The sequence below is a fragment of the Sceloporus occidentalis genome, unplaced genomic scaffold (assembly GCF_023333645.1).
Source record: "Sceloporus occidentalis isolate IW3139 unplaced genomic scaffold, rSceOcc1.0.p SCAF_7, whole genome shotgun sequence".
NCBI classification, from domain to species: Eukaryota; Metazoa; Chordata; class Lepidosauria; order Squamata; family Phrynosomatidae; genus Sceloporus; species Sceloporus occidentalis.
Window position 1 is genome coordinate 95922892 of NW_028316987.1, and position 27174 is coordinate 95950065.

General features: G+C 47.7%; 1 protein-coding gene across 1 annotated transcript; it reads left to right on the forward strand.

Annotated features, from left to right (window-relative positions):
* The first annotated feature begins 739 nt into the window (after positions 1–739).
* Positions 740–27174, forward strand: CSPG5 (chondroitin sulfate proteoglycan 5). Its single transcript, XM_089534030.1, has 5 exons — positions 740–1112; positions 3988–5560; positions 14521–14709; positions 20685–20838; positions 26475–27174. The coding sequence occupies exons 1-5, from the start codon at positions 740–742 to the stop codon at positions 26634–26636; spliced, it is 2451 nt and encodes an 816-aa protein (XP_089390156.1). The 3' UTR covers positions 26637–27174.

The following is a 27174-nucleotide window of genomic DNA, read 5'->3' on the forward strand; positions in this document are numbered from 1 at the left end:
GGGTCCCATTCCCTTCTGGAGCACGAGAAACCTTGGGCGAGTCACACACTCTCAGCCTCCTCAGGTGAAGGCAATGGCCAACCTCCCCTGAACAAATTGTGCCAAGAAAACTCATGAGAAGGTTGCCTTTGGATTGCCACAAGGTGGAAAGCACACAACAACAACAGACAAGGTAGGACACACTTCTGCCTGGGGAAAATGGAGGACAGGGTCACAGAAAAGCTCAAAACACTCCTATCGCTCTAAGTCGACGCTTCTCAGTGATGCTCCAAATGGAGGAGATTTTGGACGTCTTCCTGATCAGAAGAGTGACCAGTCCCCCTCTATTCCTCCAGACCCCCCATTCCCCCCCAAATGTCCTCCCCCAGTTATGGGCCAGAGGCCTAGCCCCTCCCCCCTGCCCTCCCCTCTTATGGAGCCAGCCACTCTCTGCCCCACAGACCCCCAAATCAGGGGTCCAGAGACCCAACCCCTCCCTCCCTTTGAGGTCTTTCCTTTTGGGAGGGGAGGGTCTCTTTCCCAGCCTTGGGGCCAATCTTCCTGTAGACCCCAGCCCTGCCCCCCTTCTAGGGCCAGTCCCCCTTCTTCCCCTGAGCCCCCCACCCCCCCTTTCCTCTGTGCCTTTTTTGAGGATCAGAATCACCTCTGATGCCCAGACCCCCAAGCCCCCCCATCCATGGGGCCAGTCAGCCCTGACCCCCCCCCCAGGGCCAAAGCAGTTCCCCCAACTTAAAGGGGGATGGACCCCCAGCCCAGCCCTATTCCCAGAGCCCCCTCTCAGCCCCCATCCCTGGGGCCGGGCAGCCCTCCTTCCAAAGGGGAAGGGCCTCCTCCTCCTCCTCCTCCTCCTCCTGCTGCTGCTGCTGGCTCTTCCCTCTTCTCCTTCTTTCCTGCCAGAGAGAGAAGGGCAGAGAGCGGCAGAGGCAGCGATGCTGCTCCGGGCTCCTCGGCGTCGGGCGGCGGAGGCAGCGGAGGCGGCAGAGGCGGAGGCAGGGCTGCTGCTGCTGCTGCTGCCGGGGCTGCAGTGATGGGGCGCCCCCCCTGGGCCTCCCCCCCCCGGGGGGCCTTCCTCCCCTCCCTCGCCCCCCTCCTCCTCCTCCTCTTCCTGGCAGGTAAGGCAGACCCTGAGGGAGAGATGGGGGGGCTCCTCTGGGGAGGGGGTCTTGGGGGGCTGCAATGGGGAGGACCCCCCGGCCCCTGATGGGGGGCTTGGCAGGCATGGATGCCCAAGGAGGGTGGGGGGTGGGGGGCTTCTCTTCTTGCTGCTCTTTTGCAAAACTGGGGCTGGGGGATGCTCCTGGGGCGGGGGCTGCAAGGGGGAGAGCCCCCCAGTGCCCCCCTTCTCCCTGGGATCTGGGGATGAGGGGCTTGGCAGGCTCCTTTTCTTCCTCCTTGGTTTTGGGGGCAAATGGGGTGGAGGTGCCTTTGGGGGGCTGTAAGGGGGAAGCCATCCCTCCCCAAAGGAAAAGGGAAACCCAGCCCAACCCTTCTCAGCAGCTGGAGGGATGAGGGGCTTGGCAGCCAGGGAGGGGGCTTCTCTTCTTCCTTGTTCCTTTGCAAAACTGGGGGTGGGAACTGGGATGGGGGGGCAATGGGGAAAGACACCCCCAACCCAAGGCCCCCCCTCCTCCCTGGCCCCTGGGATCTGGGGATGATGGGTTTGGCAGGCATTGGAGTGGGGTCTCTTCATTCTGCTTTGCAAAATTGGGAATTGGGGGGATGCTTTGAGGATGGAGGTTGACCCCTCCAAAAAAGGCCCCCTCCCCAAATCCTCTGGCCGCCCCCCAAGAGCTGAGGGAGGAGGGGATGATGGGCTTGGCAGAGATGGAGGCAAAAAGGGATTTGGGGTGGATTCCCTTCTTCATCCTTTTTGGCAACATTGGGGGGGGTGCTCTTGGGTTGGGGATCTTGGAGGGGGGTTGCAATGGGGGAACCCGCACTTCCCAAAAGGAAAACAGAAACCCAACCCAAAGCCTGGTCTGGGGATGATGGGCTTGGTAGACCTGGATGCCAAAGAAGATTTAGGGATGGGCTCTCTTCTGCTCCATCCTTTTTTGACAGAATTGGGGAGGAGTGGTCTCTTCTTCTCCAGACTGCGGGGGGGAGGGGCTTGGTGTTGCAAAATGGGGGAGACCAACCCCCTCCCCCCAAATTATTAAGTATAATTCATGAAATATTAATCCTTTTGCAAAATGATGACTGTCCCCATCTGGGAGGGGAGGGCAGGAGGGGAGGGCTGGATGTCTGTAGAGTTGTATGTCTGCCTCCATATGTGTGTGTGTGTGTGTGTGAATGGTTTTTGAGGCGGTGTCCTTATCATGCTAGACACGTGTCACCAAATCCACACAAGCACACGCCTCTTCTCCCCCCTCCCCCCAAAAGGAGATGGCTAGAGGAGGGGAGAATAGGGGAAGCAGGCAAAATCGGGATGAAACCGGATTATGGTCTGGGGAGGGGGGTTGGTGGCAAAGCAGAGGGGTGTTTCTTCTTTTTTGTGGGGGGAGTGTACCAGAGCCCCCCCCCCTTTTTCCATGAATGGTTTTGAAAGGGATGTGGCCACATTGGATGGAGATGTTGCAAAAATGTCTTCCCTGTCTCTATGGCAACCGTGGGGTAAATAAACCTGCGGGGGGGGGGCTGAGGATGGGGATCCAGGAGGATGGACTCATCTCCCCCCAGAAGTGTAGGGCAAGGCATTTAAGAAAGGGAGGAGGCGCTGGAAGCATCTTCCATGACCTTCCTTCCAAGCACTGGGGGGATCAATAGAAGAATGGGGTCCCCATCCATCCCTCCATCCAGACCCAGATCCAATTTGCCAGTCCCCAATTTTCCAATTCATTTCAGAATCCCTTAATTTCTCCCATTCAACTGTGATCCTTTTTCTTTTTGCAAGGTAAAAAATAAAATGGCACGCCCCTCAGTCCAAAACTGGATCCTTCAATGCTTTCAGTCCCCCCCCTTTACTTTTTTTTCCAGGTGTGTTTTTTGGAATGTTATGGGGGGGGGGATCCGGGGGTCCCACCCCACCCAGCCTCACCCCTAAACCCATCCATCCATCTAATCCTTTCTGCCATTTTATTCCACTTGGAACATAGGATCCTCATTAACGGTTGTGTCTCCCTTTGCGAAAACCCTTGGGGACAATTTTTCTCAGAAAACCCAACATTAAAACATTGTGTGTAAGTAAAAGAATGCCCCCTCCCACCCTATTACTTGTGGGTTTCTCCCCCATCTTGACAATAGTGCCCTCCTTATGGGGAACTGGGAGACCCTTTTGTCCCCCAGGAGATAAAAGCACTCCAAAGAGGAACCCATGGAACACCTCGATGTTTCCCGTATTTACACCCCGGTTGCCACCTTCCTCGCCTCTTCCTTCTCCATCTTTGCAAGGCGTCCGCACCTCCCAGTGATTAATTCTGCTCTACTACACTTGAAATGAGGGGGAAGGAGTGAGAAAGATGACTTGGAAAGCAAGAGGATGTGTGGGAACCAAGAAACCAAGGAGTTGGGGACTATTTTTGCCACAGTCTCTGTGGCAAGAAAGAAAAGCACATGTCTTTCTATATATGTGTGTGTGTATTTATATATTATTTCACACCATTGGGGAAATACCATGCAATTCGTACTATCACAGGCTACATCCACACTGGAGAAATAATCCGGTTTGGCACTGCTTTTACTGCTGTGGCTCAGTGCAATGTCGTTGTGTGAATTTTAGTTTGTTGTGGCACCAGATCAGAGTCACAATAAATTCCCATTCCCACAATGTGTGGCACAACAAACAGCCATTTCCAGAATGCCTTCGCATTGCCCCACAGTGGTTAAGGTGGCATCAAACCAGATTATTTCTCCAGTGCGGATGGACTCAAAGTTGTAACAGTCTGTGGAGGTTTGGAAAAGAGGAATGTACCCATCTTCTGTCACGACATGCCTATCGTCTCATGCACATCTCCTTTTTCTCCTTTGCCCTTGTGTTTTTTCCTCTAGTGTCTGCACAGCCGCCGCGATCCACGAACACCACTGAACGGGGTTCTCTTTGGAGGGAAAGCCCACCACAGACCCCCGCCAAAGGGGCATTGTTGGGCATGGAAGGCCAGGCGTCAGCAAAGAATGGCGACACATGGCGCGGCGGCAACGTTTCCTTGATGGAGGCCTCGCAAGCATCCGGAGTGAAGGAATCCCAGCTCAAGCCACCTGCGGTCCTCTCCGCCAGGGATGGCAAAGGCATGGGGGAAGCCCCATCTGTTGGCGGCCCCCCGGGGACAGACGTTTCAGTGAGGTACTTGTCTGGAGAGATGGATGAAGAGAAGAACGAGTCGGGCCTTTGTCTGGGCTGTTTGGCGGCGGGAGGGGAAAATTTGGAGGCCGCTCAAGCGTGGGAGCCTTTGTTGGGCCAGCGAGAGGATGAGAGGCCCATGGAGGCATTGTCTGGGGGAACCAGCTTTGCTAAGCCCCCCGAGGGACTGGACGTGGCTTGGAAGTTATCGGACAAGAAAGAGACACCAGGGATGCCATCGCCCGATAGCCAAGAGGAAACCGGTAGTGGAGACCAGCATGCTCGGGCTGCCCCAGATCCAGAGGATTTGGCCGAATGGACCACAGTCCTGACTGACCTCCAGTTTCATACCGAGACAACTTCACCGTCTGGTCACAACAATGCTGAGGGAAGCCTTCTCCTTGACACGCTCGGGGGTAAGGGGTCCACCACTCCGGCGCTGAGCGGTGGGCCCACTTCAAAGGTGGCCGGTGGGGTGCCAGGCCAAGACTCGGCCCAAAAGGAGGAACCTTTGGAATTGTGGGTGGAAACGGTGTCCACCATCTTGCCGGAGGAAGGAGCGCAAGGCCGTATGGACCTGAGCTGGCCTGAGGCAGGGACCCCGTCACCGGCACCGGTCACACCTCTGACCCCGAAGACATCCCCGGACCCCTTGGCCTCAGAAATCATTGACATCGATTACTATGACCTGTTTGATGGGGAGGGCTTAGGGGGTCCCGGTCCAGATTCCACCAAGAGGAAACCGTCGGAGGACAAAGGGATGTCGTGGTCCCTCCACGACCTTTACGATGACTTCACGCCTTTTGACGAGGCCGATTTCTACCCCACCACCTCCTTCTACACGGATGGGGACGAGGAAGACCTGGAGGAGCCTGAGGAGGAAGAGGAGGAGGAAGAGGAGGAGGAAGAAGAGGATGTGGGGGGCGGGTTGGCTCGGGACCTGGAGGATGAGAACGACTTCCGGTCCCCCACCGTGGCCCCGTCCAAGACCCAGACCGTAGGGCAAGAAGCAGAACCCACTAGCCGGCGTTACCTTGTCCCTCCACTACAGACTTTTATCATCTCCGGGGGGAGTGGCGTGGCCAGTCCCAGGCCCCCTCCGGCCGAAACAGGAAGGGACCTTCACCTGGCGGTCGGCAGTGGCACAAGTGAGAACGGCACTGAGTGCCGTAGCGGCTACATCCGGCACAACACTTCCTGCCGCTCCGTGTGCGACACTTTCCCCAGCTACTGCCATAACGGAGGACAGTGCTACCTGGTGGAGAACCTGGGCGCCTTCTGCAGGTGAGTGGGCGGGGCTTGTCTGGCAGGTGAGACTGATGTCTGCACTGCAGTTATGTCAGTTTGATGCTGCTTTGACAGCTGTGGTTCTACCCTGTGGAATAATGGGATTTGTAGTTTGGGGACGGACCTAGAATTCAGTTCCAAAACACACTGCAGAAATAATCCAGTTTAACACTGCTTTAACTGCCCTCCCTCACTGCTAGGGAATCCTGGGGATTGTTGTTTATTGTGGTACCAGAGCTCTCTGACAGAGAAGGATAAATGTCTCACAAAACGACAGTTCCCAGAATTCCCTAGCATTGAGCCATGGCAGTTAAAGCGGTCTCAAACTGGATTATTTCTGCAGTGTGTTTTGGACCTCTGTAACCCTGATAAATCTGGCTTTCAATTCCAGAATATCCAATTTTGTCGAAGCTGATCAGGGTTGCCATTTTTTTGTTGTTGAAAGGCTCCTCCTTGCCTTTAACAACTGTATGAAAGGCAGACAAAGCGCCATGTGTATGGATGGCGCTATATACATAAATGATGATGGCCATAGAATCATAGAGTTGGAAGGGACCACAAGGGCCATCTAGTCCAACCCCCTCTTCCAACTCTTTGATTCTATGATCATCATCATTTATGTATATAGTGCCAAGATATATACATCATCATTTATGTATATATCTCTTCTAACTCTATGATGATGATGGTGGCGGTGGTGCTCTCCATGTTGGAAATAGATGTTGTGTTGAATTTGGCCAGTGCAAATGAGTGAAGATCTGGTTTCAGTTTGGCTTCAGAGAATGTGAATTAATTTCCAAACTGCATATTTATTTATTTATTGTACATTTATTTATTTATTTATTTATTTATTTATTTATTTATTGCAACTCCTGAGAAACAAAAACAGATTGGTTGAAATCAGCCAGACAGAGCTTCTGGTTGTGTTGGTCCCATTGGTGTAGTTCTATGGGGAAGATCATGGGGGATGAAAAATGCTCCCCACAGTATAGGGTAGCATCCCATATGAGTGAGCCAAGCCACATGCAAAAATGCACCAGGGTGATAAACAGGAAGGGTCTTTTTATTATACATGGTGGAGGTGTGAAATAGCCAAAAGATACTGGATTCAAAGACATGGCTGAATACAGAAAATCCTATTGGTTAATTGTCCATTGAAACCTGAACTTTTTCTGCTGGGAATGTTTGGTGAGCGACTGGAGAGGAAGAATAATGCAATATGTGACCTTAGCTGCGAAAATGGTATATGCTCAGAAATGGAAGGAAGGAGGATTTAGTTCCTGCAAAAGAAGAGCGGCTATCTAAACAGAAGGATTTCGCAGAGATGGATAAATGGTCGGTTCCAGTTCAAGAAAATTTATGAACAAGATTTTGGAAAGATGAGGGTTTTTTTTTTTAAAAAAGAAGAGATGAGATTGTTAACTGACCTTTTGAAAAATAATGGTGATATAATCATTAATATGAGTTAAATTAATTAATATGAGTTAAATATAGAGATGAAGAGTAGTTATTAGGGAGAATAAAGAGGGCTGGAACCTATAAAGAATTTACCTGCAGAAGAGATAGTAGAAAGCCATCTTTTTTAAAATGCTGTTTTGTTATTTATTCTGTTGTTGTTTGTTTGCGTATACAAACTGAGTCTCCCATATCTGAAATGCTTGGGACCAGAAATGTTTTGGATTTTGGATCTTTTGAGGCCGAGGGATTTTGGAATGCCTGTGTTTTCCCATATAGACATAATGGGGATGGGACCCAAGTCTAAACACAACATTCATGTATGTTTCATACACTCCTTATACAGATAGCCTGGCTATGTGTAAATTTATATAATATTTTTAGTTATTTTGTGCATGAAGCAAAGTTTGTGCCCCTGGGACCATCAGAAAGCAAAAGTATCTCAGCCAGCCATGAAAAAAGTTTTGGGTCTTGGGGTATTTTGGATTTTGAAATTTGAAATTTCAATAAAGGAGACTCAACTCACTTAATTACAATGACCCCCCCCCCCACACACACACACACATTTTCTGGAGTGTGGAGTGAAGGACGCCTGTGAATGTGGAAAATCTGCAAATAAAAGAATACTATCCTTTTTACCAAAGGGAACACCTGTGGTCAACATCTGCCATAAATTGACCATAGAACCATGGAAGGTGTATGTTCTCCAGCACAACTCTGTGGTCAACATCTGCCAAACATTCATCATAGAATCATGCTGGAGGACCTACAAATGTCTAGAGAAGTGGTTCTGTCTGGGCCCAGTGCTATTCAACATCTTTATCAATTACTTGGGCGAAAGAATGGAGGGCATGTTTATCAAATTTGCAGATGACACCAAATTAGGAGGAATAGCTAATACTCCAGAGGACAGGATCAAGATTCAAAATGACCTGAATAGACTTGAAAGCTGGGCCAAAGCTAACAAAATGAAATTCAACAGGGAGAAATGTAAGGTACTACACTTAGGGCAGAAAAATGAAAAGCACAGATATAGGATTATGGAGGACACCTGGCTTAAGGAGAGTTATACGTGTGAAAGGGATCTAGGAGTCCAAGTAGACCACAAGTTGAACATGAGTCAACAGTGCAATGCGGCAGCTAAAAAGGCCAATGTGATTCTAGGTTCCACCAATAGAAGTATAGTGTTTAAATCAAGGGAAGTAACAGTGCCACTCTGTTCTGCTCTGGTCAGGCCTCACCTGGAATAATACTGTGTCCAGTTCTGGGCAAAACAATTGAAAAGGATGTGGTAAAACTGGAGCGTGTCCAAAGGAGGGCGACTAAAATTGTGACAGTCTGGAAACCATGAGGCCCTATGAACAACGGCTGAGGGAGCTGGAGATGTTTAGCCTGGAGAAGAGAAGGTTAAGCCCTGTTTAAATATTTGAAGGGATGTCATATTGAGGAGGGAGCAAGCTTGTTTTCTGCTGCTCCAGAGAACAGGACCCAATGGAGTAATGGATGCAAGCTCCAGGAAAAGAGATTTCACCTCAACATTAGGAGGAACTTCCTGAGAGTAAGGACTGTTCGACAGTGGAATAAGTTGCCTTGGAGTGTGCTGGAGTCGCCTCCTTTGGAGGTCTTTAAACAAAGACTGGATGGTCATCTGTTGGGGGTGCTTTGATTGAGAGTTCCTGCATGGCAAATAGGGTTGGACTGGATGGTCTTTGGGGTCCCTTCCAGCTCTATGATTCTATGATTCTAACTTCTAGGTTCTCCAGCACAATTCTATGGTCAACCTCTGGCAGAGTTGCACTGGAGGACCGTAGAGATTCCTAGAGAGAACATATTAACCAAAGCTAAAAATAATCAAATCTGCAAAAGTCAAAACCACAAATGTCGATGGACAACTGTAATATGAGATGCTTGGCAACACTACATCCAGCTCAAGGATTTGTGGGTACATGCAGAGTATTACTCGTAAAAGAGCCGTGCCCCATTTAAACCCCTGTTTATGCCAAGCAGGTGGCAGGAGAGCTTTTCCGCGTGCCCGTTTGGTGCCCTCCTGCCTCTTCCGTGGGAGAGGAAATTAGGTCAAAGCCGTGCGGACAAGACGCCATCCCTTGGTAATCCCTAATCAGTTCTGACACCGTGCCGCCTGGGAATGTGGCACCAGTCAGCAATGCGCCTTGGGGGCTTGAGTTCAAGACATGAGGTGGATCCCAAATGCATAGGGGCCTGCAATGGATACCCAGTTAGTCCTTTGCTGTGTAGGATACATCCCAGTGGCAGCTAAAACAGGTCTAATGTCAGTCTGCCATGTCGAACCCGTTCTGGGTTTTAGACTGAATGTCCAATGTGAGGGATAAGGGGTAAACCATTGGATCACAATCCAAAGCACACTGCAGAAATAATCCAGTTTCAGATTGCTTTAACTGCCCAGGCTCAATGCTAGGGAATTCTGGGAATTGTATTTTTGTGAGACATTTAGCCTTCTCTGCCAGAGAGCTCTAGTGTCACAACAAGCTACAATTCCCAGGATTCCCTAGCACTGAGCCAGGGCAGTTAAAGCGGTCTCACACTGGATTATTTCTGTGTTTTTCAGACCAATGCCTGTAAAGTTTGGAGTGAACCCTGGAGTGGATTTCTGCCCTATTAATATGGAAGCCACACTGGAGATTTCTGTGGCAGAAATAACTTGCCCTTTCATCCAGGAGGCAGAGGCCTAGAAGGTTGGGGAAACGAATTCAAATCCTGGTTATCTGTGGTCTCATGATTTGCTAGAGGCCCGTGATGCAGGCTCAGCACTCACAGGATGACCGTTTTGCCATTTGCAATGGATCCTTGGCCATGGTCCTTAAAAGGTCAAAATGACCCAAATAGACTAGAAAGCTGGGACAAAACTAACAAAATGAAATTCAACAGGGAAAAATGTAAGGTACTGCTTTTAGGGTAGAAAAATGAAATGCACAGATATAGGATGGGGGACATCCGACTGAAGGAGACTTATATGTGTGAAAGGGATCTAGGAGTCCTAGTAGATCAGAAGTTAAACATGAGTCAACAGTGTGATGCAGCAGCTAAAAAGGCCAATGTGATTCTAGGCTGCATCAATAGAAGTATAGTGTCTAGATCAAGGGAAGGAATAGTGCCACTCTGTTCTGCTTTGGCCAGGCCTCACCTGGAATAGTCTTGTGTCCAGTTCTGTGAACCACAATTCAAAAAAGATGCTGACAAGTTGGAGCATGTCCAAAGGAGGGCAACCAAAATGGTGAAGGGTCTGGAAACAATGAAGCCCTATGAACAGAGACTTAGGGAACTGAGTATGTTTAGTCTTGAGAAGAGACGGTTAAGAGGTGGTATGATAGCCCTGTTTAAGTATTTGAAGGAAAGTCAGATTGAGGAAGGAGCAAGCTTGTTTTCTGCTGCTCCAGAGAACAGGACAACAGAGCAATGGATTCAAGCTGGAGGAAAAGAGATTTCATTTAAGCACTGAGATTGTAAGAGCTGTTCGACAGTGGAAGACATTCCCTCACAGAATGGTGGAGTCTCCTTCTTTGGAGATTTTGAAAGAGAGACTGGATGTTGGGGATGCTTTGACTGGGAGTTCCCGCACGGCAGAATGGGGCTGGATTAGATGGCCCTTGGGATCTCTTCCAACTCTATGATTTTATAATTCTATGATCCATCCAGATATTTAAATATGGCTGTTGTATTCCTTCAAGCTAAACATACCCGGCTCCTTAAGTTGCTCCTCAGGGGGCTTGGTGGTTTCCAGACCCTTCAGCATTTTGGCCGCCCCCCTCTGGACATGCTCCACCTTGTCCACATCCCAGTGGTGCCCAGAACTGGACACAGGATTCCAGCTGAGATCTAGGCCAAAGCAGAGTCAAGTAGCACTACTCCTTTCATCGATCTGAACACTATGCTCCTGCTGAGGAAGCCTAGGATCACATTGGCTTTTTTAGCTGCTGCATCACACTGTAGATGCTTTAGTGTGTGGTTTACTAAGACCCAAAGATACAGACCTTTATTGGGCCAAAAAAAGAGAGAAAGTAAAAATTGCCACTTCAATAAATTTCCAGGTGCAACACTTTGCCTTTTAAATAGGTTGTAAGGCCGCTGAGTACTTTTTTAACATCAGAAAATACCTATTTTTCTTAGTGAGAGAGATGGAGAGAGGGGCAGGATGGGCCTTGGATTCATGTTGCCAGGGGGACCCCCTCCTGACCCACGGACCCCTCAAAATTGCCATGGGCTACCCACACTTCTGCATATGTGGAAGCCTCCATTTAAATTTCTCCTAAGTTGAGATCTTTGCTCAGGGACCCTGGTCTACTAGGGCTGGGGCTTTGCTCTCCTTTATAACATTAATGAAGCGAGTCAGTGTTGTGGAGTGGTTTGAGTGTTGGGATGTGGTTCTGGAGGCCAGGGTTCAAATCCTTGCTCAGCAATGGGAACCCACCGGGAAAGTCGAAGGCTTTCACGGCCAGCATCCATAGATTTTTGTGGGTTTTTTGGGCTATGTGGCCATGTTCTAAAAGAGTTTGTTCCTGATGTTTCACCAGCATCTGTGGCTGGCCTCTTCAGAGAATGCTGGCATGGAAGAGAATGGGGTACATATATACCGTTGGTTGAGAGGAAGCAATTTACTTGTTCATCTGTGTATTGTTCTGCTGCTGAATGGTAAGACCTCCAGGGTCTATTTAATTCATGATCCATTGTCGGCTGGGAAATCCCCCGACCCTGACGTTGGTTTGCATTTGCATTTGCAGGCTATGGATTTTAGTGTTTTTTTCAGGACTGGTAGCCAAACCTTGTTTACTTTCAGGGTTTCTTCTTTCCTTTTGAAGTTGTCCAGGTGTTTGTGGATTTCAATGGCTTCCCTGTGCATTCTGACCTGGTAGTTTTTGGCACGATCCAGAATTTTGGTGTTTTCAAACAGCATTTTATGCCCAGGATGGTTTGTAATGTGCTCTGCTACTTCTGGTTTTTCTAGCTGATTCAGTCTGCAGTGTCTCTTGTGTTCCTTGATTCGTGTTTGGATGCTGTGTTTGGTGGTCTGCATAGGCTACATAAGGACCACCAAACACAGTGTTCAAACACGAATCAAGGAACACAAGCTGACCATAGAGTTGTGCTGGAGAAACTAGGTGTTCCTAGAAAAACACGTCTCTAGGCATTTGTAGGTCCCCCAATATGTGTCTGGATCAACTTCTGGAAGATATTGACCATAGAGTTGCACTGGAGGACCTGAAGATTCCTAGAGGGGTGTCCTCCCTCCCTCTCTCTCTCTCTCTCTCTCTCTCTCTCTATATATATATATATATATATTATTTGTGGTTTTTCTACATTCATGGGGTCCTTCACCCCTAATTAACCCCAGCAAATGTGGAGGGACCACTGTAGTTTAACATCAGCTCAGGAGTAATATTTTCTGAGCCAGCCACTTACACATGGATAAAAGTAGTGATGTGGCTGAATCTGTGGCATACCTTTCAGGTCTATGACCATTTGCCGGTCAGCACTCTGGGCCATGGCAATGCCCTCTGGACACTTGGCATGTGTGGGTGGACATTGCATATAGAATACCTCCTTATGCAATCTCCAAAAAAGAACATATACATAATCCTATTACAATAACATCCAAAATCCACAAGCTAGCAATACCTTTATGGGACCAACCAAAATGCACAAAAATACACATTGCAAGCTTTCTTCTTCATCAGGCAAAGATGTCAAACAAACAAAAAAAAACCATACAGGAAAAGAAAAATATGACATGGTTGGTTCCAAGCCTGCATCATCATCATCATCATCATCATCATCATCATCATCATCATCATGCTTTGATTGAGAGTTCCTGCATGGCAGAAGGGGTTGGACTGGATGTCCCTTGTGGTCCCTTCCAACTCTACGATTCTATAATTCTATGATCATCCTCATTTATAATTATATTTATTTGTACCTTGCTTTTCTCCCAAAGCTGGAACCCAAGACAGCTTACAGTCTAAAAACACAGTATGATTAAAATTAAATTACAAACTACCAGAAGTGGAAGAGGTTGCTGTTCTCAGTTCAGGTGGCATGAAGGGATATTCAGGCAGGCAGGCCTTCCTCCTTTTAGCCATATGGATAGTCTAGGAAATAAAAAACATTAAGTTCCATTAGCAAAGCAAAAAGAGATTCTTCTTTTGAAATCCAAGTTGCCTCCGTCCTTGGTTAGGTAGTTGTTGTTGTGTGCCTTCAAGTTCTTTCCAACTTATTTCAACCTTGAGGTGAACCTATCATGGGCTTTCTTGGCAAGTTTCTTCTGAAGGGGTTTACCATTGCCATCCTCTGAGGCTGAGACAGTGTGACTTGCCTAAGCTCACTCAGTGGGTTTCTATGGCTGAGCCGGGATTCAAACCCTGGTCTCCTAGTGTCCTAGTCCAATGTTCATCTGTTACACCACACTGGCCCTTTGTTAGGCAAAGAGCAGTGGATTTCTAGGGAAGCCATGTTTTTGTATCAGGAAACATTTTTAGGTGCAGTTTTGGTCAAATGTGCCAAATGTTGCCCAAATTTTATAGGAAAATGTTTAATCTTTGTTGGAGGTAGAAACCTCAAACGGTCAAGTCCCAGACTGTTGGCCCTCTCTTTAAGTTTCCCTGATGTGGCTACAATATGGTATCCTACGAACATCCAGAAAACATATCAAGGGGTAGCCATGTTGGCCACAGTCAGTATGGTGTAGTGGTTAGAGCATTGGACTACGACTCTAGAGACCAGGGCTCAGTTCCCCGTTCAGCCATGAAACCCAGTAGGTAGCCTTGGGCAAGTCACACTCTCTCAGCCTCAGGCGAAGGCAATGCCAAACCTCCTCTGGACAAATCTTGCCCATAAAACTCCATGATCGGTTTGAATGAATGAAATTAAATTTTATTTCTAGACCGCTATTCCTTGCAGATCCCAGCGGTTTACAAAAACACCATCAAAACCAATACATAGCCCAATAATACAAAAACCCACCCATACCATTTAAAAACAATACAAGGGAGGGCTTGTCTTCTTCAGGCAGGCAGTTGGGCCAGCCTGCCTTTCTCTCCCTCAAGATGGTGGCTGAAGGGTTTGCCTTGTGTGTCTGTGTTGTGTGCCTCCAAGTCATTTCTGACTTATGGCAACCCTAAGGTGTAACCTGTTATGGGGTTTACTTGGCAGGTTTCTTCAGCTTTGCCATTGCTATCTTTTGAAACTGAGAGAGTGTGACTTGCCCAGGATGACCTAGTGGGTTTCGTGGCTGAGCTGGGTCTCCATAAGTCAGGAATGACTGGAAGGCACACAACACACACTTGCACAGCCATGTTGGCTACTGTAATGCTGGGTTATTGGTGACAACAGGATGCTAACCTTGGTATGTGTTTATGTGCAGAGGAGCACTTTGGCCTTCTGGCTATGGGCAGACTGATGCTCCCAGTTTCCCCAGCCCCTGCCCCCATTTTGCTGACCCCTGTTCTTTCCCTCCGTCTCTTTGGCCACAGGTGCAACACCCAAGACTACATCTGGCATAAAGGGATGCGCTGTGAGTCCATCATCACGGACTTCCAAGTGATGTGCGTGGCCGTCGGCTCGGCCGCCCTGGTGGTGCTTCTCCTCTTCATGATGACCGTCTTCTTTGCCAAGAAACTCTACCTGCTCAAAACGGAGAACAGCAAGCTACGCAAGACCAAGTGAGTGGGTGGCATGGATTTTGGGGTGGCATGGATTGGGCAGGTGGGCAATTTATTCTCTTTGGGATGGATGGAGACTGGCCATCTATGCTTAGGGTGCATCTCCACTGTCGAAATGATGCAGTTTGACCCAACTTTAAGTACTGTAGTTCCATCCTATGGGAGCCCTGGGACTTGCAATTTTACAAGGTCTTTCACCTTCTCTGGGTGCATCTCCACTGTTGAAATGGTGCCGCTTGACCCCACTTTAAGTGATGTGCTTCCATTCTATGAAAACCATGGGATTTGTAGTTTTGCAAGGTCTTTTGCCAGCTCCCCGACTGTTCCAAGTAGAGATCCCAGCTCTTGATGGGGAAATGCCTCTCCTGGCTCAAACTTTGTGATTTACGGCACAGTCTTTGAGCTGGGAAAAACGCCAAGTGTGTGTGTGCTTGTGTGTATGTGTGCGTACAAGATGGAACAACTCACCCAGACGACAATTTGCTGCTCTCTGAGGGCTGTAAATTTTCTGGGTGCCGTCAGAGAGACAGGAGGGAAAAAGGTGAAATAGAGTGGCAGAGATGGGTGGAGGGAAGAGGCAGGAATATCACTGAGAAAAACCTAGACATCCCTGTGGCACATCCAAGGACTCAAAAAAGGTGTGTGTTTGTGTGTCCGAGAGAGAACGACAACTCTGTGGTTGTAGTAGTGTCACTTCACCCAGACTCCTAGGTTAAAGGGGGATCTGCACTGTAGAAAAAATCAGTTTGACATCACTTTATGTGCTGTAGCTCCATCCTATGGATTCCTTGGATTTGTAGTTTTGCAAGGCCTTTTGCCATCTCTGGCAAAGAGAGCTGATGCCTCATCAAACTGCAAATACCAGGATTCTGTGGGCTGGAGCCACAGCAGTTAATCCCCCCAAAAGGGAAAGGGGCTCTGCTCTGGGCCCCACAACAAACTCCAACTCCCAGAATTCCATAGCCTTAAGCCAGGATGCTAAAAAAAAAGGTACCAAACCAGGTTATTTCTCTAGTCTGGATGCAGCCAATGTTATGCTAAATCCTTCCGCCAAAGTCCAGAGCCCCCCCTTTTGCTCCAAACAGCCTGCTAACCCCAAATGACCCTGTGAGCATGTGGATGCGGCTGAGCGGAAGAGAGGAGAGAGCACAATCTCTCACACAATTGCACACACACACACAACACACACACACATTGTGATTGTTGCCCCAGGCAAGGAAAAGCCCTTTTTGGATGCCAGGGCCGTGCCACCGCTGCCTCCTCCTCCTCCTCCTCCTGCTGCTGCACTTGGGCTGGCCATCTCCCTAATGAGCTCTTAATTAATGTTTTGCAAAAAAATAACAAATGTCATTGGTAATTATCCAAGAGTGCTTTGCTCCCCTCTGCTTTCCAACATTCCCCAGCAAGGCCTCCTCCCCGGGAGACCAAACGAAGGGCAGCAGCGGCAATGAACAGGACTCCATTTTTCTTAGGCAGTCAAGTAAAGATGCTCCCTGTTGCATCTCAGGTCTGGCAGGTTTGGGGTCCCATGGGTGCTCTTTGGGGCTGCTAACACAGCCGATAACCGCAGTGGGGCACCAGCACTTGGGAGTAACTGGAGGAACCCATTTCAGTGGGGTGGTGAATCCTCAGTGCTTTTTCATGTTGCTGTTAACTCTCCTGGAGTCAACTTTGACTCATAGCCATCCCATGGATGAGACCTCTCTAATTCTCCCTGTCCTCCACTGCTCTGGTTAGGTCCTACAAATCCATGCCTGTGACCCCTGTGCTTGTGTCTAGCCATCTTTGCTTTTTAGGATCTTGTCTAGTTCTTTCATAGCTGCCCAGTCTTCTGAATTCTTGACTGAAGTCTCTGTTCCGATCAATGTTTGATCCTAGGTACAGAAACTCTTTAACTATTTCGACTTCCTCACTTTCTAGGTTGAATTTATGTAGCTCTTCCATGGTCATTATTTTTGTTTTCTTTATGTTCAGCAGTAATCCTGCCTTGGCACTTTCCTTTTTGACCTTCCTGAGTAATTGCTCCAATGTGAAGTCGAAGGCTTTCATGGACGGCATCCATAGATTTTCATGGGGTTTTTTGGGCTATGTGACCATGTTCTAGAAGGGTTTATTCCTGAAGATGCCAGACACAGATGCAGGTGAAGCATCAGATATAAACTCTTCTAGTACATGGTCACATAGCCCGAAAAACCCACAAAAAACTATAATTGATCCAAGTTTGTGAGGTTTTCTGCTAGTAGTATGGTGTCGTCCGCATATATCTTAGGTCACCAATTCCCACACTTTGGTCCCCCAGGTGTTTTGGACTTCAACTCCCAGAAGCCCTAGCCGGCTTGGCCAGCAGTTAGGAATTTGGGCAGCTGAGGTCCAAAGCAACTAGAAGACCCAGTTTTGGGAACAACTGTCTTAGGTGGTTGATGTTCCTTCGTCCTGTCTTCACTACTCCTCCTCCTCCTGAGTCTAAACCTGCTCTTCATACAGTATTTTCTGCATACCAGTTGAACAGGTAAGGTGAAAGGATGCAGCCTTGCTTGATCCCTTTACCATTTGGGAACCATTCTGTTTCTCCATATTCTGTTCTATCAGTAGCACCCCCAACATGGTTCATCCAGCCTCTGTCTAAAAACCATCAAAGAAGGAGACCCCCTACCATACTTCCAGGCAGCGGCATCTTCCACTGTCAACCCGTTCTTCCCTTCAGGAGGTCCTTCTTAATATTCAGGTGGAATCTCTTTTCCTGTAGTTTGAATTCATTGCTTTGTGTCCTAGGACCTAGTCTCTGGAGCAGTAGAAAACAAGCTTGCTCCCACCCCAGTGGGGCATCCCTTCAAATGTTTGATCATCTTTAGCATGTCACTTAATCTCATCTGAACCTTCTGGCTGAGCAGAAGGGAAGAGGATTGCTGTTCCTCTGAACATCGAAGCTTTCGGAGGTGTTGAACTCTACCCTGGGAAATATGTCTGGCACCTTGGATAGTTCATTCATGCTCTTTTATGTTCAACCCCAGAGTTGATTCATCACCCACCACTTCTATGGGACTCCTCCGCTGCAACTTGTAGGGGCCCATTGTTCCCCTGGGTGTCTCCCTAGGACTTGTGTATCAAAATGTGGGCTTGCATTTACCTAAGCCAGGGGTGGGATAAGCGCCTGTCCCCCAAACATGGCCATTCTGTGGCCAGTGCACCATAGAATCATAGAGTTGGAAAGGTACCCCAAAGGCCAGCTAGTCCAACCCCTTGCCATGCAGGAATATGCAGCTACAGCACTCCTGAAAGAAGCCCATCCAGGCTCTTTTTAAAGACTTCCCAAGATGGAGGGTCCACCACCCGCCAAGGCTGTTCCTTCCACAGTCAAACACCAATCACAGTAAAAAAAAAAAAAAATCTTCCTTTTGTTTACATTGAATTGCTTTTCGTGCAGTTTGAATCCATTGGATTATATCCAGCTCTGGAGCAGCAGAAAGCAAATTTGTGCCATCTTCTACATGACAACCCTTTAAATGTTTAAAGATGGCTGTCATGCCACCTCTCAGTCTCCACTTCTCCAAGTACTCAGTTCCCTCCATCATTTATTTTATTTTAACTTATTTTGCAGTATTTTATTTTTATTTATTTTACAGTATTTTATTTGGAGTTGGTCCTCCACATTTGACTTTTGCAGATTTGATTATTTGTGGTTTTGATTAGTATGTTCTCTCTAGGAATCGCTAGGTCTTCCAATACAACTCTACCGGAAATTGACCATAGAGTGCACTGGAGAATCTAGAAGTTCCTAGAAAACAACACTGCTCTAGGCATTTGTAGGTCCTCCAGCATGATTCTATTCTCAACAATGTTGAGCATAGAATTGCACTGTTTAGTCCATGGAAAGCAGACACATTGAATCAATGCCTGCTTGAGGAGTCAAGGGGTAAGTAAATCCCATTGATTCCATGGGTCCTCGATAGTTGGCATTAACAATAGGAGCCCAGCCATCGCATCCGTATTTTCCTTGGGAATCCAACCATGCCCCACGTGCCGCTGGTGGTCTGCTTGCCCTTTCCAGGTGTGGGGCTCCCATTGCAGAGTGGGAAGGGTCCGGAAGCCTGGGAATTGCCTCCGCCCGTCTTCTCGAGACCCCCCTATTCTTCCGAGGGTCATGGGAGCCAGACCCTGCATGTCAGCGCCTCCAACGGTCTCTCTTTTCTTCCTGGGAGTGAGTGGCTAATGCATGCAAATGAGCCGTTTGTGCATCCCTCCCCACAATCTTCCAGAGCACACAGTCACAATTCTTTGAGCCCCTTCTAAGAGCTTTGCCTGCGGAGGGAGCAGATGGTGCATTGTCTTCAGACAGGGCAGGGAGGACTGGGATAAGAAGGGGGACTGGAAGAAGCAAAAGATCCAAGGACCTGGCCTTTTGGGGGTCCTGAGCAGGGACCCCAGAATTGGTTTTAAACCGGGGAGGGGCCTTAAGATTGGTAGGCAGGTACTATAATTTTTGTCATTAATTTTTGCCTCCTTGGAGGTACAGGTTGAGACTCCTTTATCCAAAATTCCACAATATTCAAAAATCCATAGTAACACCTTTGCTTTTTCTGATGATTCATTTCATGCACAAAATTATGAAAAACATTGTGTCTGAAAATACCTTCAGGCTCTGTGTGAGTGTACTGTGGGCCCCTGGTATCCGCTGGGGTTTGGCTCCAGGACTCCTTCCGTGGATACCCAAATCTGTGGATGCTCAAGTCCCATTAGATACAGTGGCCTAGCAAAATGGTGTCCCTCCTATAAAATGGCAAAACCAAGGATTTTTTTTTGGAATTTGTATTTTTTGGAATATTTTCAAGCCGTGGATGGTTGAATCCATAGATAAAGAATTGGTGGATATGGAGGGCTGACTGTATAGGAATCATAGGAAACATCTCCAAGGTATTTCATTAAGTGGATGCAAATATTCCATAATCCCCCCAAAATCTGAAATACTTCTGGCCCCAAGCATTTCAGTTAAAGAAGACTCAACCTGTACTTGAAGAGGGAAGGGAAGTTAATTTTTCAGCCTATTATTATGGAAATACAGTGGTCCCTTCACATTCACTGGTGTTAGTGGCGAAGGACCCCCATGAATGTGGAAAACTGCAAATTAAAAAAGACTATTCTTTTTACCTAAGAAAAGACCTCTCTAGAAACCTCCAGGTCCTCCAGTGCAACTCTGTGGTCGACATCTGCCAAAGGGTGATCATAGAATCATGCTGGAGGACCTACAAATGCCTAGAGAAGTGTTTTCCCTAGGAAACTCTAAGCTCTCTAGTACAACTCTATGGTCAGCATCAGGCAGAGTTGCGCTGGAGGATTTAGAGAACATATTGATCAAAACCGCAAATAATTAAATCCGCAAAAGTCAAAGTTGCATATGTGGAGGGCCAACTATATCCTTAAGTATGAAGACAGGGGCAAACCAGCAGAATGCCATCCAGTATGCATTCAATGTAGCTTATACCTGAATAAGTGTGCATAGGAGAATTGCAAGCGGCCTTTATTACTCCTGTCCTGGGAGGACTGAATGACCATCACTGTCGTAATATTTCTTACTGCACCATCATTTAATACCGATCGTTCCTAAAGAGGCCAGCAACATAGGAGTCTTGGGATTTGTATGCACTGGCAATCAGCTCTGGTGCCACAATTAACTACCATTCCCAGAATTCCATGGCAGTTAAAGTGGGGTCAAGATGGATGATTTCCGCAGTGTGGATATGCAGCACAAGACACTCCAGCCCAGAGTATTTTGGCTGTGCAGCAAGAGGTTCACACGCACAACTCTGTGTGTGTGTGTGTGTGTGTGTGTGTGTGTGTGTGTGTGTTTGTGCATGCAAAATGCTGGAAGGAACGGCAAGGTGGGCTTCAGGAGGGCTTCTAATTTTCCTTTCTCTCCTTCTTCTTTTCTCTTTCCTTTCCCTTCTCTTCTTCCTCTCCTTCTTTCCCCAACCCGGCAGATACCGAACTCCGTCCGAGCTCCACAATGACAACTTCTCCCTGTCGACAATTGCCGAGGGCTCCCACCCAAATGTAAGGAAATTTTGTGACACCCCGTGTAACCTCTCCCCTCATGCCCGTGCATTGGCTTACTATGATAACATTATCTGTCAGGTAACTTCGTCTTCTTCACGTCTTCCCCTTCTGCATGCCTCAGTCTTCCCTCCCCTTTGGACCCACCATGCCCTTCCACCCTGGACCTTACACCCCTTGACCCAATGCATGTTCAGACCAACACCGGCCAGGGGCCTGGAGTGCATCCGCACTGCACAGTTATTGCACTCCGATCCCACTTTAACTGCTGTGTCTCCATTCAAGGGAATCCTGGGATGTCTAGTTTTATTTTTTTAAAATACACTTGTCCCTCCATATCCGCTAGGGTCAGGGGCACAAGACCCCCATGAATATGGAAAAACTGCTAGGCCCTCCAGTGCAACTGCTTGTCCCATATTATTGGATGAGTTTCAATTTGTGCAGCTTGAGGATGTGGATAGGATCCTTGGAGAAGTGAGAGCCACCCCGTGGGTACTGGACCCTTGCCTTTCTTGGCTCTTGAAATCAGCTAGAGGGGGACTGACCGAGTAGGTAAAGGAAGTGGTGAATGCTTCACTGCAGCAAGGCAAATTTCCATCCTGCCTAAAGGAAGCTGTGGTGAAGCCATTACTGAAAAAGACCTCCCTGGTTCCCGCCATTCATGACAACTATCGGCCAGTGTCTAATATTCCATTCCTGGGCAAGGTTCTGGAACGAGTGGTGGCCTCCCAGCTCCAGGGATTTCTAATAATAATAATTAATAATTTATTTTATTTATATACCGCTATTCCAAAGATCATAGCGGTGAACACCAAGTAAGTTAATTAGCAATTAAGCTAATTTGCCCCAACAGTCTGGGTACTCATTTTAGCAACCTCAGAAGGATGCAAGCCTGAGTCGAGCTTGAGCCCTTTTGCTGGTCTTGAACTCGCAACCTTGTGGTTTTGAGTGAGTGGCTGCAGTACAGGCATTTAACCACTGCGCCACCAGGGCTCTATATGAAATGGATTATCTAGATCCATTTCAATCTGGCTTCAGGCCTGGCTATGGCACAGAGATGGCTTTGGTCGCCTTGGTGGATGACCTTCGCAAGGAACTGGACAGGGGGAGTGTGTCCCTGTTACATCTCTCAGTGGCTTTCGATACCATCGACCATGGTATCCTTCTGAGCCGCCTCTCTGGGATGGGGTTTGGGGGCACTGTGCACTATGCAGTGGCTTCGGTCTTTCTTGGAGGGGCGGGCCCAGAAGGTGGTGTTGGGGGACTCCTGTTCGACCCCTTGACCGCTGGCCTGTGGATTCCCTCAGGATTCCATTTTGTCCCCCATGTTGTTTAACATCTACATGAAACCGCTGGGAGAGGTCATCCGGAGTGTTGAGGTGCAGTGTCATCAGTATGCAGATGACACCCAACTCTGTCTCTCTTTTCCATCTGATTCCAAGGAAGCTGTCCCTGTGCTGAACCAGTGTCTGATGTCAGTAATGGACTGGATGAGGGCAAACAAATTGAAGCTTAATCCAGACAAGACAGAGGTGCTCCTGGTCAGTCGTAAGGCAGATCAGGGAATTGGGGCTATGCCTGAGCTGGATGGGGTTACACTCCCCTTGAAATCTCAGGCTCGCAGCTTGGGTGTGCTCCTGGACTCCAGTCTGAATCTGGATGCCCAGGTCTGAGCGATGGCCAGAAGTGCATTTGCACAATTAAAACTTGTGCACCAGCTGCGCCCATTCCTTGAGACATCAGATCTGGCTACAGTGACACATGCTTTGGTTACATCCCGTTTGGACTACTGTAACGTGCTCTACGTGGGGCTGCCTTTGGAAACTGTTTGGAAACTTCAGCGAGTCCAAAATGCTGCGGCCAGAATGCTGACCGGAGCCAGTTACAGGGAGCATATATCTCCTGTATTGAAACAGCTTCACTGGCTACCGGTTCATTTCTGAGCACAGTTCAAAGTGCTGGTTATGACCTATAAAGCCCTACACGGCTTAGGTCCAGACTATTTGAAAGACCGTTATCTCCCCATATGAACCACCTAGAGCCCTAAGATCTTCAGGAGAAGGCTTTCTCTCGGTCCCACCACCATCCCAGGCTCTCCTGGTGAGGACCCAAGAGAGAGCCTTCTCCGTGGCTGCTCCTTCCCTGTGGAACTCCCTTCCTTCCACGGGAGACTAGGCTGGCCCCCTCACTGCTGGCCTTTCGTAGGCAGGCAAAGGCATTTTTATTTAAACAGGCCTTTTGAGATCTGGCAGGCTTGGTTTTATTGGGAGATGAGAGGGTTGGACTTGGACTTTTTCATTTTAACTCTGTATGTTTTAAAAAATTTATATTTGTAATTTTTATATTTTTATGATTTTAATTGTACAATTTTAACTTATGTTTATATATGTTCGCCGCTTTGGGTCCCATTTTGGGAGAAAGCCGGGACAAAAATAAAATAAATAAATAAACTCTGTGGTCAATGTCCGACAGACACTGACCATAGAATTGCACCAGAGGAGCTACAAAGGCCTAGGAGAGTGTCCTCTCTAAGAATCTCTAGGTCTTTCAGATCTACTTTCAGTTAAAGTTGACCATAGAGTTGCACTGGAGGACCTAGAGATTCCTAGAGAGAACATATTAATCAAATCCATGAATAATCAAATCTGCAAATATCAAAGCTGCAAAAACGGAGGGATAAGTGTAATTCATTTCTTTGTTTGTTGTTTTAAGCCTTCAGGTAGTTTCTGACTTGCGGCGGTCATAAGTGTTTTCTTGGCAAGTTTCTTCAGGGGGGGTTTGCCATTGCCATTTTCTGAGGCTGAGAGAGTGTGACTGGCCCAAGGTCATCCAATGGGTTGTATGGCCGATCCAGGATTCAAACCCAGGTCTCTAGAGCCATAGTCCAGCACTCAAACCACAATGCCACCTTGGCTCCAAAACATAGTGCCTCAGACAACTTCAAACACAATTCTTGATTCACAGACACTAGTGTGAAAAGAAAGCAGTGCCACGCTTAGTTGAAGGGAACTTCGGAGCAGCGGATATAATATTACACATATATTATGCCAGCTCCCCGATTTTACTTAGAGTTTACACCTTTGCACTTTAGGAACTTGTGTGGTTCTTAATTACTGATTATCTGTTTTATCTGTTTGGTTTATATCCATCCTGTCTCCCAAGGGAGCACACAACAAATAAAAATGAAGGACAGTGGTCCTTCCACATTTGCTGCGGTTAGGGGTGAAGCACCCCCACGAATGTGGAAAAACCGCAAATAATAAACACTATTCCTTTTACCTAAGAGAGCACCTCTCTAGGAATCTCCAGGTCCTCCAGTGCAACTCTGTGGTCAACATCTGCCAGAAGTTGATCATAGAGTCATCCTGGAAGACCTACAAATGCCTAGAGAAGAGTGGTCAACTTCCAACAGAGTTGCACCAGAGGACTTTAAGATTCCTAGAAAGAACATATGAATGAAAATCACAAATACAGTGCACCCGTGCCATACACGGGTGCACTATACAGAGCTTTGAGCTTACACTGAAGCCGTGCAGCAGTTACAGAAATGGCGCACACACTGCCCAGTGTCGCAGTCACACACCGCATTCTTTGCAATGGTACGTGAGCATACACGGATTTCCCATTATGCAGGGGGCTCTGGAACAGATCCCCCACGTAAGGGAAGGGCCCGCCATAATAAAATCTGCAAAAGTCAAAGCCACAGATGTGGAGGGCCGACTAGTAAGGGTTTTGTAGGGTGCGGTATGGGAGGTCAATGGGGAGAGCGGCACCATGAGTTACCTCTGTGGGTGATGCCAACCCAAGTGGGGCCACTGGTTGGACCCAATTTTAAGCATCAGGAATCCAGTAGGGCCTTGCCTTACCCAGTCCAGCCCAGCTAAGTCCCTGCTCCTCCATCCCAAACAAAAACTACCCTGCTAACATCAAGGTCCTGAGTTGAATTATGCAACCTCACTTTGCCACGAGGGCGAATCTTGCACAGCCACCTCTGCACTGCTGTTTCTGTTTGGCTAGCCTCCTTGATGGTCTCCTTCCCCGTCTGCCCCATGTGCTCCTTCCCCCCCACCTGCCCCGCTGTGTCCATTCCTCCTAAGGGCCCATGGAGGCCCCTAGCTTTGTCTGCCATGCTGTACGTCTGTCCACGTCTGACCCATTGCACCCGCGTGCGGCCCAAAGTTGTGCTGAGGGGGGATTGGGGTGGTGGTGGAGAGATGCTGCTATGCCTTCGCTGCCTCCCTTACCCACAGCTGCCACTTTTTTACAGGGGATGGTGGGAGGGCTGGAGGATGCAAGAGCATGTACCGAGTATCACTGATATGATTTCAAAGCCCTCTCCTGGGCTTAAATTGGCAAAAATGTGGCAAAGATGTCCCCCCCATGCCTTCTGAGACACTGTTTGCATCTTTTGCTGGGTGCCATTAATTCATTTAACTGTTCTTCTCCCTTTTGCAAGAAAATTCCCAAAAACTGTGCAGCTTTGAAAGGCTATTGGCAGATTAGGATTTGTTGCTGCATGCCTTAAAGTCATTTCTGGCTTACAGCAACCCTAAAGCGACCTTATTGTGGGGGTTTTCTTGGGAAGATTTGTTCATTGTTTGCCTTCTTCTGAGGCTGAGAGCGTGTGCCTTGCCTAAAATAATTCAGGGGTTTCCATGGCAGAGCAGGAATTCGAACCCTGGTCTTGCAGAGTTCTAGGGTGCAGCTACCTTCAACAAATAATGCAGTTTGACAGCTCTTTTAGTGCTGCAGCTCCATCTTATGGAATCCTGGGACTTGTAGTTTTGCAAGGTTTGTAAGCCTTCTCTGCCAAAGGCTACTGGTTGCTCACAAAACTGTCAAGGATGGAGCCATGGCAGTTAAAGTGGTGTCAAAGTGATTTATTTCTACAGTGTAGACACACCCCTAGTCCAATGCACAAACGACAAAACCATGCTGGCTTCCAAAAATGGCTCTGATTTTGCCCACTCCTGATTTAAAGATTATTTTATATTCATTGACAGAAGGCATTTGATTTCCTACTTTTCAGTGTGAAAACGATGATCTGATCAGCCTCCAGAACAGATAAAAAAATAGTATGAATTAAAGACGCACGCCTGTTATCGTCTCCCATAAGGCTCCTTGCGCTCAAACCCAGTTTGCTTTTAAACAGACAAGCGTCTATAGGATTGTGGTGCAAAGGGGGCTTGTATAATAATAGTCAAAACAGCTAAAGCCCCAGATTAAAAAAGAGATCTCTACAAGACCTTTTTGGGGGGGGGATGGGTTAAGAAAAAAACACTGTAGGAATAATGCAGCTTGACACTGCTTTTGCTGCCAAGGCTCCATTCTACAGGATCCTGGGATTAGTAGTTTTCTGAAGTACCAGCGCTCTATGGCAAAGAAGCTTAAAGACCTTGTAACACTGCAAATCCTAGGATTCCATAGGATAGCAATAGCAAGCAAGTACATTTCTCTACCGCTTATTGGTGCAGTTAAGCACTCCCTAAGTGGCTTACAATGTGTAAGCTAATTGTAGGATGGAGGTACAGCACTTAAAGTGGAGCCAAAGTGCATTATTTCCACAGTGCGGATGCACTTCCAGTCGATCCAAACCAGGGATTTTGTCAAGCTCTGGCTTCCACTGGAATGCGCATTAGGAAGCCTCCCTTGCTGTCCTTGCTTCAGTGCTAACTCTTTTCTCTTTCGTGCTCCCCGCTGCTCCCTCCTCCATTTAGGATGACCCCAATGCCCCTCACAAGCTTCAAGACCCCTTGAAATCTTGCCTGAAAGAAGAGGAATCCTTTAACATTCAGAACTCCATGTCTCCTAAGCTGGACAACGGGAAAGGGGACCTGGATGACGCAGACGTCAATTGCTTGCAGAACAACCTGACCTGAGCGGAGGCAAGGAACGAGACGGAGAGAAGTGCAAAATGAAAAGGGGAAAAGAAAACGAGAGAAAAAGTTTAACGCCAGCACAAGAGCCATTCCCTAGTGTACAAAATCTCATTTCTTGTAATTGTTCCGGTTCTTCTTTCTTTTTTCCCTTCTTCCCCTCCACCCCCAACTTCATAGCATGCTTTGGTGTCTTTTTGTACAGCAAAATAATAATGATGATGATAATAATAATAATAACAATAATATTAATAATGATGATGATGATGATGATACACGAGAAGATGAGCTCCTCAAGTGTTTCCTCGATGAATCGTGTGCGTGGGGTTGTTTGGAATGTCTCTGTCTGTACCCTTTGCCTGGGTTTCGCTTGCTCCGGCCGCCCTCCTTCCCTCCCTTTCTGCGTCTGTGATTTCTAAACCTTTGCTGTGACTCGACTGACCTTTTTGTTTTTTATTTTTTATTATTCTTTTGGTACTTGACCCAGCCTTTTTTTGAGAAACAAGTTTTAAAAACATTGCAGGGTGGGGGTGGGGGGTGG

Bases quoted from the DNA above. Each gene is read 5' to 3' on its own strand.
- CSPG5 (XM_089534030.1), top strand. From the start codon at position 740: ATGGACCCCCAGCCCAGCCCTATTCCCAGAGCCCCCTCTCAGCCCCCA. The intron at 1,113-3,987 runs GTAAGGCAGACC...TTTTTCCTCTAG, and splicing joins CCTCCTCCTCTTCCTGGCAG to TGTCTGCACAGCCGCCGCGA. The intron at 14,710-20,684 runs GTGAGTGGGTGG...CCAACCCGGCAG, and splicing joins AGCAAGCTACGCAAGACCAA to ATACCGAACTCCGTCCGAGC.